The sequence below is a fragment of the Macrobrachium nipponense genome, chromosome 18, assembly GCF_015104395.2.
Source record: "Macrobrachium nipponense isolate FS-2020 chromosome 18, ASM1510439v2, whole genome shotgun sequence".
NCBI lineage: Eukaryota > Metazoa > Arthropoda > Malacostraca > Decapoda > Palaemonidae > Macrobrachium > Macrobrachium nipponense.
In genome coordinates, this window is record NC_087211.1 from 45,438,517 (window position 1) to 45,452,618 (window position 14,102).

The 14,102-nt window shown below is 41.2% G+C and overlaps 1 protein-coding gene across 5 annotated transcripts in view; it reads right to left on the reverse strand.

Annotated features, from left to right (window-relative positions):
* LOC135197012 (1-phosphatidylinositol 3-phosphate 5-kinase-like) overlaps nucleotides 1–14,102 on the reverse strand; it is a 385,140-nt gene that overhangs the window by 212,087 nt on the left and 158,951 nt on the right. For all 5 annotated transcript variants that reach the window (XM_064223905.1, XM_064223907.1, XM_064223904.1 and 2 more), the window contains one exon: nucleotides 4,043–4,218. In XM_064223905.1, the coding sequence (XP_064079975.1) occupies nucleotides 4,043–4,218 (176 nt within the window). The remainder of the gene's footprint in view (nucleotides 1–4,042; nucleotides 4,219–14,102) is intronic.

Consider the following 14,102-nt stretch of genomic DNA (forward strand, 5'->3'; position numbering starts at 1 on the left):
CCTTGTAGCCATTGCCAATTGTCATCGCTGGCTAGTTCTTTAGTCTGTCTCATGTATTGTCTGTGCATTGGTTTGTTGTGCCAGTCCTCTGTTCTTTCTGTCTTTCTCCTGTCTCTGTATATTTCTGGGTCTTCGTCTACTTTTATTAGTCCTTCTTCCCATGCACTCTTTAGCCACTCGTCTTCACTGGTTTTCAGATATTTCCCCAGTGCTCTGTTCTCGATGTTGACGCAGTCCTCTATACTTTGTAGTCCTCTCCCTCCTTCCTTTCGTGTTATGTATAGTCTGTCCGTATTTGCTCTTGGGTGTAGTGCTTTGTGTATTGTCATTTGTTTCCTGGTTTTCTGATCTATGCTGCGGAGTTCTGCCTTCGTCCATTCCACTATTCCTGCGCTGTATCTGATTATCTGGACTGCCCATGTGTTTTATTGGATTTTATCATTATATTCCGGCGTTGAGTTTTGACTTGAGTATCGCCTTGAGTCTCTGCATATATTCTTTCCTGATCGTGTCCTTCATCTCTTGGTGTTTTATATCTCCTCCTTCCATTATTCCCAGGTATTTGTATCCTGTCTCATCTATGTGTTTGATGTGCTCCCATCTGGTAGCTTTATCCCTTCAGTTCTCGTTACTTTGCCTTTTTGTATGTTGACTAAGGCGCATTTTTCTATTCCAAACTCCATCCTGATTATTATTATTATTATTATTATTATTATTATTATTATTATTATTATTATTATCATTATCATTATCATTATCATCATCATCATTATTTTTTATTTTATTTTTTTTTTTATCACAGTCCTCCAATCCGACTGGGTGGTATTTAAAGTGTGGGGTTCCGGGTTGCATCCTGCCTCCTTAAGAGTCCATCACTCTTCTTACTGTGTGCGCTGTTTCTAGGATCACTCTGATCTGCATGAGTCCTGGAGCTAGTTCAACCTCTAGTTTTTCCAGATTCCTTTTCAGGGATCTTGGAATCGTGCCGGTGTTCCTATGATTATGGATACAATCTCCACTGGCATATCCTATATCCTTCTTATTTCTATTTTCAGGTGTTGATATTTATACATTTTTTCCCTTTCTTTCTCTTCAACTCTGGTGTCCCATGGTATTGCGACATCAATGAGTGATACTTTCTTCTTGACTTTGTCAATCAACGTCACGTCTGGTCTATTTGCACGTATCACCCTATCCATTCTGATACCATAGTCCCAGAGGATCTTTGCCTGATCGTTTTCTATCACTCCCTCAGGTTGGTGCTCGTACCACTTATTACTGCAAGGTAGCTGGTGTTTCTTGCACAGGCTCCAGTGGAGGGCTTTTGCCACTGAATCATGCCTCTTTTTGTACTGGCTCTGTGCAAGTGCCGGACATTAGCTTGCTATGTGGTTTAAGGTCTCATTTTTTGTATTGCACTTCCTACATATGGGAGAGATATTATTTCCATTCATTGTTCTTTGAACATATCTGGTTCTTAGGGCCTGATCTTGTGCCGCTGTTATCATTCCTTCAGTTTCCTTCTTGAGCTCTCCCCTCTGTAACCATTGCCATGTGTCATCGCTGGCTAGTTCTTTAGTCTGTCTCATGTATTGTCCGTGCATTGGTTTGTTGTGCCAGTCCTCTGTTCTGTTTGTCATTCTCCTGTCTGTATATTTCTGGGTCTTCTTCTACTTTTATCAGTCCTTCTTCCCATGCACTCTTTAGCCACTCATCTTCACTGGTTTTCAGATATTGCCCCAGTGCTCTATTCTCAATGTTGACGCAGTCCTCTATGCTTAGAAGTCCCCTCCCTCCTTCCTTTCGTGTTATGTATAGTCTGTCCATATTTGCTCTTGGGTGTAGTGCTTTGTGTATTGTCATATATTTCCTAGTTTTCTGGTCTATGTTGCGGAGTTCTGCCTTCGTCCATTCCACTATTCCTGTGCTGTATCTGATTACTGGCACTGCCCATGTGTTTATGGCTTTAATCATATTTCTGGCATTGAGTTTTAACTTGAGTATCGCCTTGAGTCTCTGCATATATTCTTTCCTGATTGTGACCTTCATCTCTTGGTGTTTTATATCCCCTCCTTCCATTATTCCCAGGTATTCGTATCCCGTCTCATCTATGTGTTTGAAGTTGCTCCAATCTGGTAGCTTTATCCCTTCAGTCCTTGTTACTTTGCCCTTTTGTACGTTGACTAAGGCACATTTTTCTATTATTATTTTATTATTTTATTATTATTATTTTATTATTATCATTTTATTATTATTATTATATTATTATTATTATTATATTATTATTATTATATTATTATTATATTATTATTATTATTATATTATTATATTATATTATTATATTATTATATTATTATTTTATTATATTATTATTATTATTATATTATATTATTATTATATTATTATTATATATTATGATATTATATTATGATTATTATTATATTATGATTAATTTATGATTATGATTAGTTTATGATTATGATTATTATTATTATTATTATTATTATTATTATTATTATTATTATGAACATGAAGATTCATTAAAATTTTCTTTAACTGATTTCCAAAATTTTACATTCACCATTGACTTAAGTTTGGAAAACTCAGGTGATGATCTGCATTCCCTGCACACTGGAACTGGGTCATGCTAGTGCAACTATGTAGAACTTAATGTCACAAAAATGTTACTGCTCATAAAAGTAATTAGACAACATACACAAGCCTCAGAATTAGCCAGCATTTTAACTACGTACAGTATATTTTAAAAATTAGGATTTATATACTCTAGTTTTTTAAATGAACATGGCACTTCTGAATACTGGTAATCTTTCTCCAGATCTTGATATCTTTTGCTAATGAGGCATTCCTACAGCAAAACCATTATTAACGAAGAGTTTAGGATGATGTTGAGACTACACTAAGGTGCTTGATACTTGATGAGATTATAATCTTCTAAAAACAGGAGAGGATACTCAGTGACAGAGTAAGGCTGAAAGGAATGAATTTATATTTCCTAGGTTCATGTTGCAGTCAGCAGCCATCTTTTTCAAAACAATTCTATGCTGATAGTTATCTTGAGCTACAGCTAGAAAGAAGTGAGAGATCATATTCTTAAATTCAGCACCTGAACATTGTGATGATAATGAGGTAGAAATGATTACAGACTTGACTGAAAAGTCAGCCATGCCTTACTGCTCACGAGTTTCTCATTTTCACTGTGGTTTTTGCATCCAAAATACATCCTTTTTAGTTAATTTTCTCCCAGCCTGGTACAATTTGCAGAATAAAATTTAATGTGTTGGTCAAAAATACTTGAACATGATAGCTTAAATGGATGATAAACCACTTAAAGAGAATAATTTATTCTCTTTACAAATCTCTAAGGTGGCATGTTCTTAACCTGAACAGTTCACCATACTGCACTGAAAAACAGAGGGATCATTTTGTAAAGAAACTGACTCAATTCATTAGACGATACTCCATCAAAACCTACACCTATCAGATATTTCAAGCCACCTGTAGAAATTGCAGTGTAAATATTGTGCTTTAGTTTTTCTTTACATTGCGTGTTATTTATGACATTCAGGGGTTCACTGCAGAGTAAATATTAAATATCTCTTGTGAATTAAGAATTACCTCAAGAGTAAATGTCCCAGCAGGGGAGGTATCATGTACAACATGCCTTATACAGCAAACTTAGGTATTATTAAAGGTTATTTGCAGCTACCCTCAAGGTCCAAACTGCATTGCTTTCTGACTATTATTAATTTGCTGATTATGATCTCCCACCTACCTGTCCATCTCTTTGAACTTTACTCCAATTATCTCCCCTTATTTAAGAACAAATCCTTCAGCAGATTCTTATCAATCAATCTTCATGAACTTTTTATTAAAATAAGTTTATGTACAATATAATTTTCTTCATACAACCTTAATGAAAATGAGATTTACACATTGTTACTTATATAACTATTTATATAAAGGCTGATAAAATATTGCTGATTTTCACTTTTTACAAAAAAATTTCTTTACAGTAACTTACTTGAATATTGCTACTTGTTTCTTGTAGCCAAAATACTGGAAATGGTCATGATGCATAGAATGCGGGCATCCTGGCAGGCCACGACGGGAGAAGCTACTGCCATAAAACCTCAGTTCCAGATACTTGGCAAAGGAGAGAGACCATGTTTCAAGTGACATCGGCACCACAGGAGTCACCTGTAAAGTTGAATGACTGAAATTAACCCTTAATGGACAGAACCCCTCATATAAGTAGCAATAATAGGTTTTGGGTGGTGGATGGACCCACTCATGGTGAGCATCAATTTTACACACCATCGTTTTGGGGAAATGGGCAGGTAAGAGGTGCCAATTCTTCTATCGCCCATAAATTCACTAATGGCAACTTTTAGACTAGCCAAGATCAAAGAAGCAGGCATCTCAGGGGTTAGTTGTGATCTTGACTTCAAGAGAGTATGTATTGCCCCATTCTCTCATATAATGTCTTTCATGATAATATGTCAGTTTTAATTGTAATTTTGCAAAGAAAAGTGCAAAGAAATATTAGAAAAGGCATGTATAATCCAAAAAAGTTATTACATCTTGATCTCAGTAAATTTACAAAAATATTTTACAACAAATGCACACACTCAGAATTTGTTGCTGAATTTAGTTCTTATCTGTTTTGATACTGTTATTGTATGAGCTTTAATTATAATTTTACAAATAAAATATATTTAATAGAAAAAAACATGCATATCTTGGTAAAATTTATGAATGTCTTGTAAAAGAGGCCGCACAAGGGATTGTAAATAGTACTCATTTTCAACTTACACTGAAGGGTTAGGAAAATTTTCTGAATTTTTTTTTCTAACACCTTGTGCATATGCATATCTTCCTCCTTCCACTGATGTATTTTTTCTTAAATTGGCTGACCTCAAAGTTTCCCCAGGCTGGGGTGCTGCATATTTATTTTTTAGCCTGGCTCTTAAGGGTTCAGCGATAATAAAGAAATGACAAAAAAGAGCTGAAGTCCCAAGGACAAACAATCAAATCTTGGAAGTCGTTCAGAGAAGCTTTTGTATGGCAGCAGCAAAGGTAATTTTCAACTATCATAATTATATTAAGAAATTGAAAATGAGCATGTGACTTGTGCACTAACTAAACTTTCCTTTATAATATTCACCTCTAACAATTTTGCTATCCAGAATCCACAGAGCAACATTACACCTCTGGCTCAATAATTACTAGTGATCTGAAAAAATACAGCACAATTCACAAAAGGATGGTTGTAACTTGAAGGTAGAACTGGAAAACAAGCCAACTGATTTGTAAGGAAAATAATGAACATTTTCACAGCAACGTGCCTTTACTTATGTTCTATTTTTCTTTTTGGATGCTATCATACTAACTACTGTGCAGTACTGAATTTGAAATTTTCAAAATTCATAAATTATAATTATGAAGAACATACTCTGTTAACTTCATACATAATGAATGGTTCTGTAAGCCTCAGCAACATGTTGCATACTGCATTTCGCAAGAGGCACTGGCATACCTAGTTTCTTATGTACAACACGTACAGGTACTAGATATTGAAATTTGCAGAATAGCAGAATCTTATGTAGTGACAATAACATTACAAGAGTTAATTATGATTCTCCAGTATGATTTCATGGAACAGACAGAACTACTAACTAGGCTTAAGGTGTGCCAAACTTAATTTATCAGCATTAACATAATTTTGTAATTCAATGAAAAAATTATCGGAGCAGTGAGCTTTTCTTACCACTACTTCATAATTAATTTCACCATAGAAAACATTTTATTTTCTCTCATCAGTGACAAACTATAAAACCAATTACAGACTGATGAATAAGCATGAGACAATTCATTCTGAAACAAGATGACAACTTCAAAAACTAACCACAAGTCTGACAGATCCTGACAAGACTTACCGCTGCCGTATCCAATTGCACGCCCAGGTAATTTGCCTGCTACTTGGAAGTCAGCTTCAACTTCTCACTGTTTATTTTGATCACCAGATCATGAACAAATGTGAGGATGCAGTCTTTGTTCTGGAGCAAATGTGCTCTGAGGATGCCAAAACTAGTAAATTGTCCAGGCAACACAGCAAGCATAGCCCTTATGAATGGGCCCAAGCTTGTGACACAGGGGTTAACATTTGGATGAACACCAGGTTGTCACCATTCCAAGCACAGAGCTTTTAACTGGAACAGAGCTATGTTGGAGGACTGATGGATAGGTGCTTGGAAGTATGCATTCTTCAGATCCACCAACAGCATGAAGTTGCCCTTACTGATGGAATACAACACAGAACGAGTTGCTTCCAACTTGAACCGAGTCTCTGACATGAACTTGTTCAAAGGAAAGATATATATATTTGGTCTATAGCCAGCAGTTAATTTCTCCATCGGGAGAGAGAACTGCAAAAGACTGGAGGGCAGTTGCCTAAGAGTTCTAGTGTATTCTTTCTAAAATCACCTTCACTTATGCTATAGCACCACAGCTTTTGAATATCCTGGAGGGCAGGCACGGAAATGAATCCGGAAATGAAAAATGAGAGAATGGCAGTCCTTGAAAAGTAGCCTGTAACCATCCTGAAAGACAGGCTACCCATAGATCTGCCTCCTGTTTCAGCCACATTACCCAGCGGCATGACAGGTCTCTTTTCCCTTCTCCCCCTTGCCTCTTCTTTTAGTCGGATATGAAGGAGGGCTGCTGAATGGGCTGGGAAGGCTCCTCACCCAATCTTGAGAAGAACAATCTTGGTATGCCTGTTGCAGTTTCACCAAAGGGAAGATCCCTCTCACAGATGTCACAGATAATATGGCTACCCCTTAACACTTAATGGACAGATATACTCACGACGAGTAATAACAGATTGGGGAAATCAGGCGGGAAAGAGGTGCCATTACTTCTATAGCCCATAAATTCACTAATGGCAACTTTTAGACTGGGTAAAATCAAGATGCAGGAGCTTATGAGCTAGTTGTGATCTTTACTTCAAGGGTGTATGTACTGCCTCTCTCTCTCTCACATGATGTCTTTTATATTTGCTCATAAATATACCCAGGGGTTGCTGTTGGTTTTAGTTATTTTTTTGATAGTACATCAGTTTTAATTGTAATTTTGCAAAGAAAAGTGCTAAGAAATATTATGAAAACCATGTATAATCCTAAAATATTATTGCACCTTTGATCTCGGTAAATTTATGTACCGTATATACTCGAGTAACGTGCGATCTCGCATATCATGTGACCCCCAAATTTTCACCAATAAACAGTGGTTTTGTCATGTATCTCGTGTATCATATGAGTTCCTTTTCCGAGAGCGTCAGTTCATAAGGTTGGTGGTTTAGCTGCTAATGGCCGAGTCATTCAGATGTGTGCTGCTGCTTGTCAAGTTACGGTAATTTTCTTACTAATCTCGAGAATTGAATAGAAAATCTCAAGATTAAAAAAGAATCCCAAGATAATAAAATAATTGTAAAAATAACAACACACCTTTGGAGTTCCTCTCCTCTCTCCTCCTCTTCCTCTCTCTCTCTCTCGCTCTCTCTCCTCCTCCTCTCTCTCTCTCTCTCCTCTCTCTCTCTCTCTATCTCTCTCTCTCTCAGGAATAAATACTGTAATTTCAGTCTTTAACCACGGGTATCAGTAAATGTGTAGATGTGTGCGTGTTTTAAAAAATGTGCAGTACACACACATTCCGATGTTTCAGTTTTTGGAATTTTTCAGATTTTGGAAATGTGAGGTCAGATGCATGATCAAACAAACATCACTACTGCAGCGAAAAATGATATTGGTTATGTTACAATAAAGTTTCATACATACTTACCTGGCAGATATATACATAGCTAAGACTCCGTCGTCCCCGACAGAAATTCAAATTTCGCGCCACTCGCTACAGGTAGGTCAGGTGATCTACCGGCCTGCCCTGGGCGGCAGGACTAGGAACCATCCCCGTTTTCTATCATATTTTCTCTCTTCCACCTGTCTCCTGCGGGGAGGCTGGGTGGGCCTTTAATTGTATATATCTGCCAGGTAAGTATGTATGAAACTTTATTGTAACATAACAATATCATTTTCATACAATCAACTTACCTGTCAGATATATACATAGCTGATTGGAGGGTAAGAGACAGCTTCTATATGGAATAGACAGGTAAACAACATATGTTGTAGGTATAAATAAAACCTTGGTTCCTACCTGATAGGTGGTAGACTTCGTGGGTGTTTGCCCAGTAGTCTGCATCACCTCAAGAAACTTTAGCGAGATATATGATCTATGGCCAAGAGTTCTTGTGGGTCTGCCGATGGGGTCTTATCCGCTTACTCGGCAGAGCCTAAAAGGACTTTGTCAATGGGTGCTGATCCACTTATATGACAATACACCTTATGAAGGAGCACACAACCAATCCCGACCACCTGATCCTAACCATATGTTAGAACTAAGGATTGTTACGAGTTATCCCCGAACTCGTCACAACAACCGTAACTCAAAACCACTACGCACACATACATAATTTTAAAAAAAAAAAAAAAAATTATACTCAACTAATTGGATATGACAAGAATTCTCTTACTGAACATAGACGGCCGCCCGTGCTAGCCTAAGTCCTCCATTGTTCGAAGAGACTCTCGACCATATCCAAAAGAAGGAAAAGTATATACATATGGATTGGTGTCGGCTCCCGTACCACAGAATCGTATCCGCCGATACGAAAGGACCTAGAGAAAAACACTTCTCATATGTCACACGCACGTCTTTCAAGTAATGAGATGCAAATACTGAGTTGCATCTCCAAAATGTCGTATCTATGATGTTTTTAAGCGACATGTTCTTATGAAACGAGACAGACGTCGCTATAGCTCTCACTTCATGAGCTTTTACTCTCAACAGTTGTAACTGTTCGTCAGGACAGGCCTTATGAGCGTCTGTAATGACGTTTCTTACAAAGAATGCCAGCGCATTCTTGGACATCAGTCTTGTGGGGTCTTTTACCGTGCACCAAAGACCTTGTCTAGAGCCTCCCATTTGATGCTTTTCTCTGAAGGTAGAACTTCAGAGCTCTAACAGGGCATAGAGACCTCTCTGCTTCTCTGCCTACGAGACTCGACATGCCTTTTGACTTCGAATGACTTAGGCCAGGGATTCATAGGATTCTCGTTTTTCGCTAAAAACGAGGGTCTTAAAAACGAGCAAATCGCTGGGAGTCTCTCCCTTTGGGAATCCTACTTTATCCTGCAGAGCATGCAATTCACCTACTAATTCTCTTTGCCGTAGCTAAAGATAATAGGAATAGGCATTTTCGGGTAATGTCTCTAAACGATGCCCGATGAGGAGGTTCGAATCTTTCCGATGACAGATACTTTAGGACTACGTCTAGGTTCCAGTTCGGAGGTACTGGTTCCTTAGACTTTGAAGTCTCAAAAGACCTTATGAGATCGTGGAGTCATCATTTATCTGCCAGATCTAAACCTCTGTTCCTGAATACAGCCGAGAGCATACTTCTGTATCCCTTTATTGTGGATACGGCTAGATGAGATTTTTCTCTCAGGAATAGCAGGAAATCAGCAAGTCTTTTCCGCTATAGATGGTAGGTGGAGGAGGACAACTTCCTTGGAATCTACACCACCTTCTAAATACCTCCCACTTTGATTGGTATACTTCGTAGTGGAGGTTCTGCGTGCTCTCGCGATTGCGCTTGCCACTTCGCGAGAAAAGCCTCTCGCTCTGACAAGTCTTTCGATAGTCGAAAGGCAGTCAGAGCGAGAGCGGGAGAGGGAGGTTTGGTTTTGTTGGTTATCCATCTTGAAGGTTTGGTTGTCTGAGAAGATCCATCCTTCTTGGTAGGGATCTTGGAAAATCTACGATCCACTCTACCACCTCCGTGAACCATTCCTGGGCCGGCCAAAAGGGGGTTGGGGGCTATTAAACGTCATCCTCGTCTCTTTTGACGCCACAAACTTTCTCATTACTAACCCCAGGATTTTGAATGGGGGAAAGCATATACGTCTACTCCGAGACCAATTTAGCAGGAAGGCGTCTACCATAAGAGCTCTTGGATCTTCCACGACCCGAGCAAAAAACTGGGAGCCTTTTTGAAATGAATGTTGCGAAGAGATCCACATGAGGAGTTCCCCACAGAGACCAGAGATCGAGACACACTTCCTCGTGTAGTGGTCCATTCTGTATGAAGGACCTGGTTCCTCCTGCTGAGCCTGTCCGCCCTCACATTCCTTACTCCCTGTACGAACCTTGTCAGCAGGGAAGATGTTCCTGTGAGACGTCCAAAGTAATAGGTCTCTCGTGAGCTCGTAAAGGAACGAGGAGTGCGTCCCTCCCTGTTTCCGAATGTAGGCAAGTGCGGTGGTGTTGTCCACATTTACTTGCACTACCTTGTTTGACACCAGAGGTTCTAGGCTCTTCAAGGCCAGATGTACGGAGAAGAGCTCTTTGCAGTTTATGTGCCAAGACACCTGTGCTGGTTCCCAGGTGCCTGACACTTCCTCTGAGCCTAATGTCGCTCCCCAACCTCTCTCCGACGCGTCGGAGAACAACACTAGGTCTGGGTTCTGTGTTCTTAGAGAGATCCCTTTGTTCTCTTCCAGAGGGAGCAACCACCACTGTAGGTGTGACTTTATCTCCACTGGAATGGGAAAAACGTCCGACAGTTGTCCGGTTTTCCAGCTCCAAGACCTCTTGAGGAAGAATTGAAGCGGACGTATATGAAGTCTTCCTAGAGGGAAGAATTGTTCTAGCGAGGAAAGCGTCCCCAGAAGGCTCAACCATTCCCTCGCCGACGTTTGTTTGCTTCTCTAAGAAGAGAGAGACTATCCGCAAACCTTTTGCGATTCTCTCTTGCGAAGGAAAAACTCGAAAACCCCCGAGAATCCATCCGAATCCCCAGATAGACTAGGTCTTGTCTGGGGGTCAGCTGAGACTTCTCGAGGTTCACAAGCAATCCCAACGCTTTGATTAAATCCAGAGTTAACTTTAGGTTCCTCCAAGCAGCTGTCTCTCCGATCTGGCCCTGATGAGCCAGTCGTCCAGATACATAGAGACATTCACTCCTTTGAGGTGAAGAAACCTCGCCACATTCTTCATCAGGCTTGTGAAGACCTGAGGAGCTGTGGACAGGCCGAAACACAAGGCTCTGAACTGAAAGATCCTTCCCCCCGTCATGAAACGGAGGTACTTCTTCGATGAAGGGTGGATCGGGACGTGAAAGTAGGCGTCCTGGAGATCTAAAGACACCATCCAATCTCCCTGTCGTAATGACGCCATGACTGAAGCAGAAGTCTCCATGGAGAACTTCTCCTTCTGAACAAATTTGTTCAGAGAGCTGACGTCCAGTACTGGTCTCCAGCCTCCCGAGGCTTTCGCCACCAGAAAAAGGCGACTGTAAAACCCCGGGGAGTGTTGATCCCGTACCAATTCTATCGCTCTCTTGTCCACATTTGTTCCACCATCGATCGAAGAGTATCCCTCAGCACAGGATCCTTGTATTTGGCTGATAGTTCCCTTGGTATTGACGTTAGGGGAGGAGTGTTCAGGAAAGGGATACGATATCCCCTCCTTAAGATCGCTAAAGATGACGCGTCTGCATTTATCAGTGTCCAGGCTTCCACAAATCCCAGGAGCCTGGCACCTACTGGTGCTTGGAGGAGAGAATCTTCATTTTCCCTTCTTAAAGGGACGAAAAGCAGATCTACCTCTCTTCTCTGGAGCCTTCCTCCTTGTGGAAGGTCTGGAGGTCGGACCACCTCGAAAGGGCTGCACCGTTGTACTGGGTCCTTTCTTGTCCGATGCAGCAACAGGTTTCTTCTTTCTTGCTGACTGCGTCAGCAGATCCTGAGTTGCCTTCTCAGTTAAAGAATGCGCAATGTCCTTTACTAACTGAGAAGGGAACAAAAAAGTCAGATAGAGGCGCATAGAAAGTGCTGCTCTCTGAGCATGTGAGACTGCCTTTGTTAAGAAGGCGCCATATACAGTCCCTTTTCTTTAAAAGACCTGCCCCAACCAAACAAAGAGGGAGATTTCAACAAAAGATCCATCCTGTACCGCCTTGTCAATACAAGACAATATGCATAATAGGGCTTCAGGTTCGATTCCTTCCGAATCATGGGCTTTCTTGGACATCACCCCAAGGGACCAATCTAAGAAGTTAAAACTCCAATCACGAAAGAGTCCCTTGAGGAGATGATCCAGTTCCGAAATTCCCCACGTAATCCGTGCAGAATTGAGACTTTGACGCCGTGAAGCGTCAACCAAAGTCGAAAAATCTGTTTCGGTTTGTAGAAGGGAGAGCAATACCCATATTCTCTCCCGTCTGATACCAAATGCCTCTTTTCCCAGCTAATCTTGCTGGAGGCATGCAGAAGACCTGTCCTCACTAAGTCTTTCTTAGACTTCATCCATGAGGTCTAAGGAATGTAATGCTCTCTTCATCGATATGGTGGGTTTCATTTTGAGAAAAGACGAAGGCTTCTTCGTCTTAGCACTGGAAAAGAGCGAGCGCGGAGAAGGAGGAGCGGCAGGCGTCAACTCGTCTCCGTACTCCTCAAGAAGTAGGGTAGTCAACACCTTATAGTTAGACAGACCTTCTCTTCCACTATATTCGTCATCCGAGTTTTTCCTCTAACTCGGGATCTACATGCGTCTCCGCTCTCCTTTCCGAACGTTCTTCTTCTTGAGAGACAAACTCCTAATAGGAGAGGGGCTAAGGGAATGATAATCCTTCCTCTTTCCCGCTCTAATAGTCTTGGAAGGCGTCATAAGCTTCGGCTTCTCTAGAATTTTAGAAGACGCTTCACGCTTACATGACGCTTCCCGTTCGCCAAGCGTCATGGATGACGTCTTTTGCTGACGTCTCGATGACGCTTTCGCGCTTGGAAGACGCCTCCGCTCTCCAAGGCGTCCTACTTGGCGTCATAATATTGGACGGAGCGTCATGTCTATGCTCCGTTTCCAATGACGCTTCGCGTCTAAAAGACGTCTTACGTCTCTCTGGCGTTACGAAACTCTCGTAAGCACCTGTTCTCGCTCTCGAACTAGACGCTTCCGTCCGTAAGACGTTTAGCCGTTTCCCGTCTGTATGACGCTTCTCGTTGAACAGGTGAGAGAGGACGAGTTCTTAATTGGAAGCGTCACATCCTTCCGACGTGGCGCTAAAACTCCCACTAGAGATGACAGTTGCTCTTGAACTGCCATAATGATCTTTCTTGACGCTTCTCCACGTCCAGTGCATGACGTCTTTCGTCATCACTCGGGGGAGAAGAAGGAAAGGGTACTTCCGAGTACACTTCAGGTGACGCTGACAAGCCCCTTCGCTTTCTTGCTAGAAGACGGAGCGTCATCTGAGAAACGCTCTGGACTAGAATCTATGTCAGGCTTCATATGACGCTTCAGCGGTCTCGACAAGTTCGATTCCTTCCACCCTCGTTTAGGTGAGGGAGAGGGAGAGGACGAAAGAAACACTCGCGAAGGACGCTTTTTCTATAGCGCGCCCTTGAGCCGCCTGCCACGAAGCAGAGCTAGCTGAAGGGACGTCTGACCGTTGGGGATTCACCACAACCTCCTTAAGGCTTTCGACTTTCCTTCTCCTCTGGGCTTGTGAGCTTGGAAGAGGTCTAGGCCTGGGAGCGTCGCAGGGACGATCAAACGCCCCCAAATCCACAACCACTGGGAGAACTCACTTCACTGTAATGCTCACTTTCACTAGCCTTACCTTTGAAGTCAGCCATCTTGGACTTCATGTCTCTAATTGTAGCTTTCAGATTGGCGATTTCCGATGCCGAATCCGAAAAAGCACTCTGAGAATGAGATTAAACTAGGGAAGGAATCTTACATCAGTAGGAATAGAATTATCAGTGAAAGGCTCAATAGGCCTTGAACTCACACCTTTCAATCGTCTAATTCTATCCCTCTCTAACTTCTTCAAATAAGAAGTCAAAGTCTTCCACTCTTCTGCATTCAATCCCTCGCATTCCTAACAAGTATTAATAGCAGAACACTGAAACCCCCTACATTTACGGCATACAGATGCGAGGATCAACCGAAGCTTTCGGTATCCT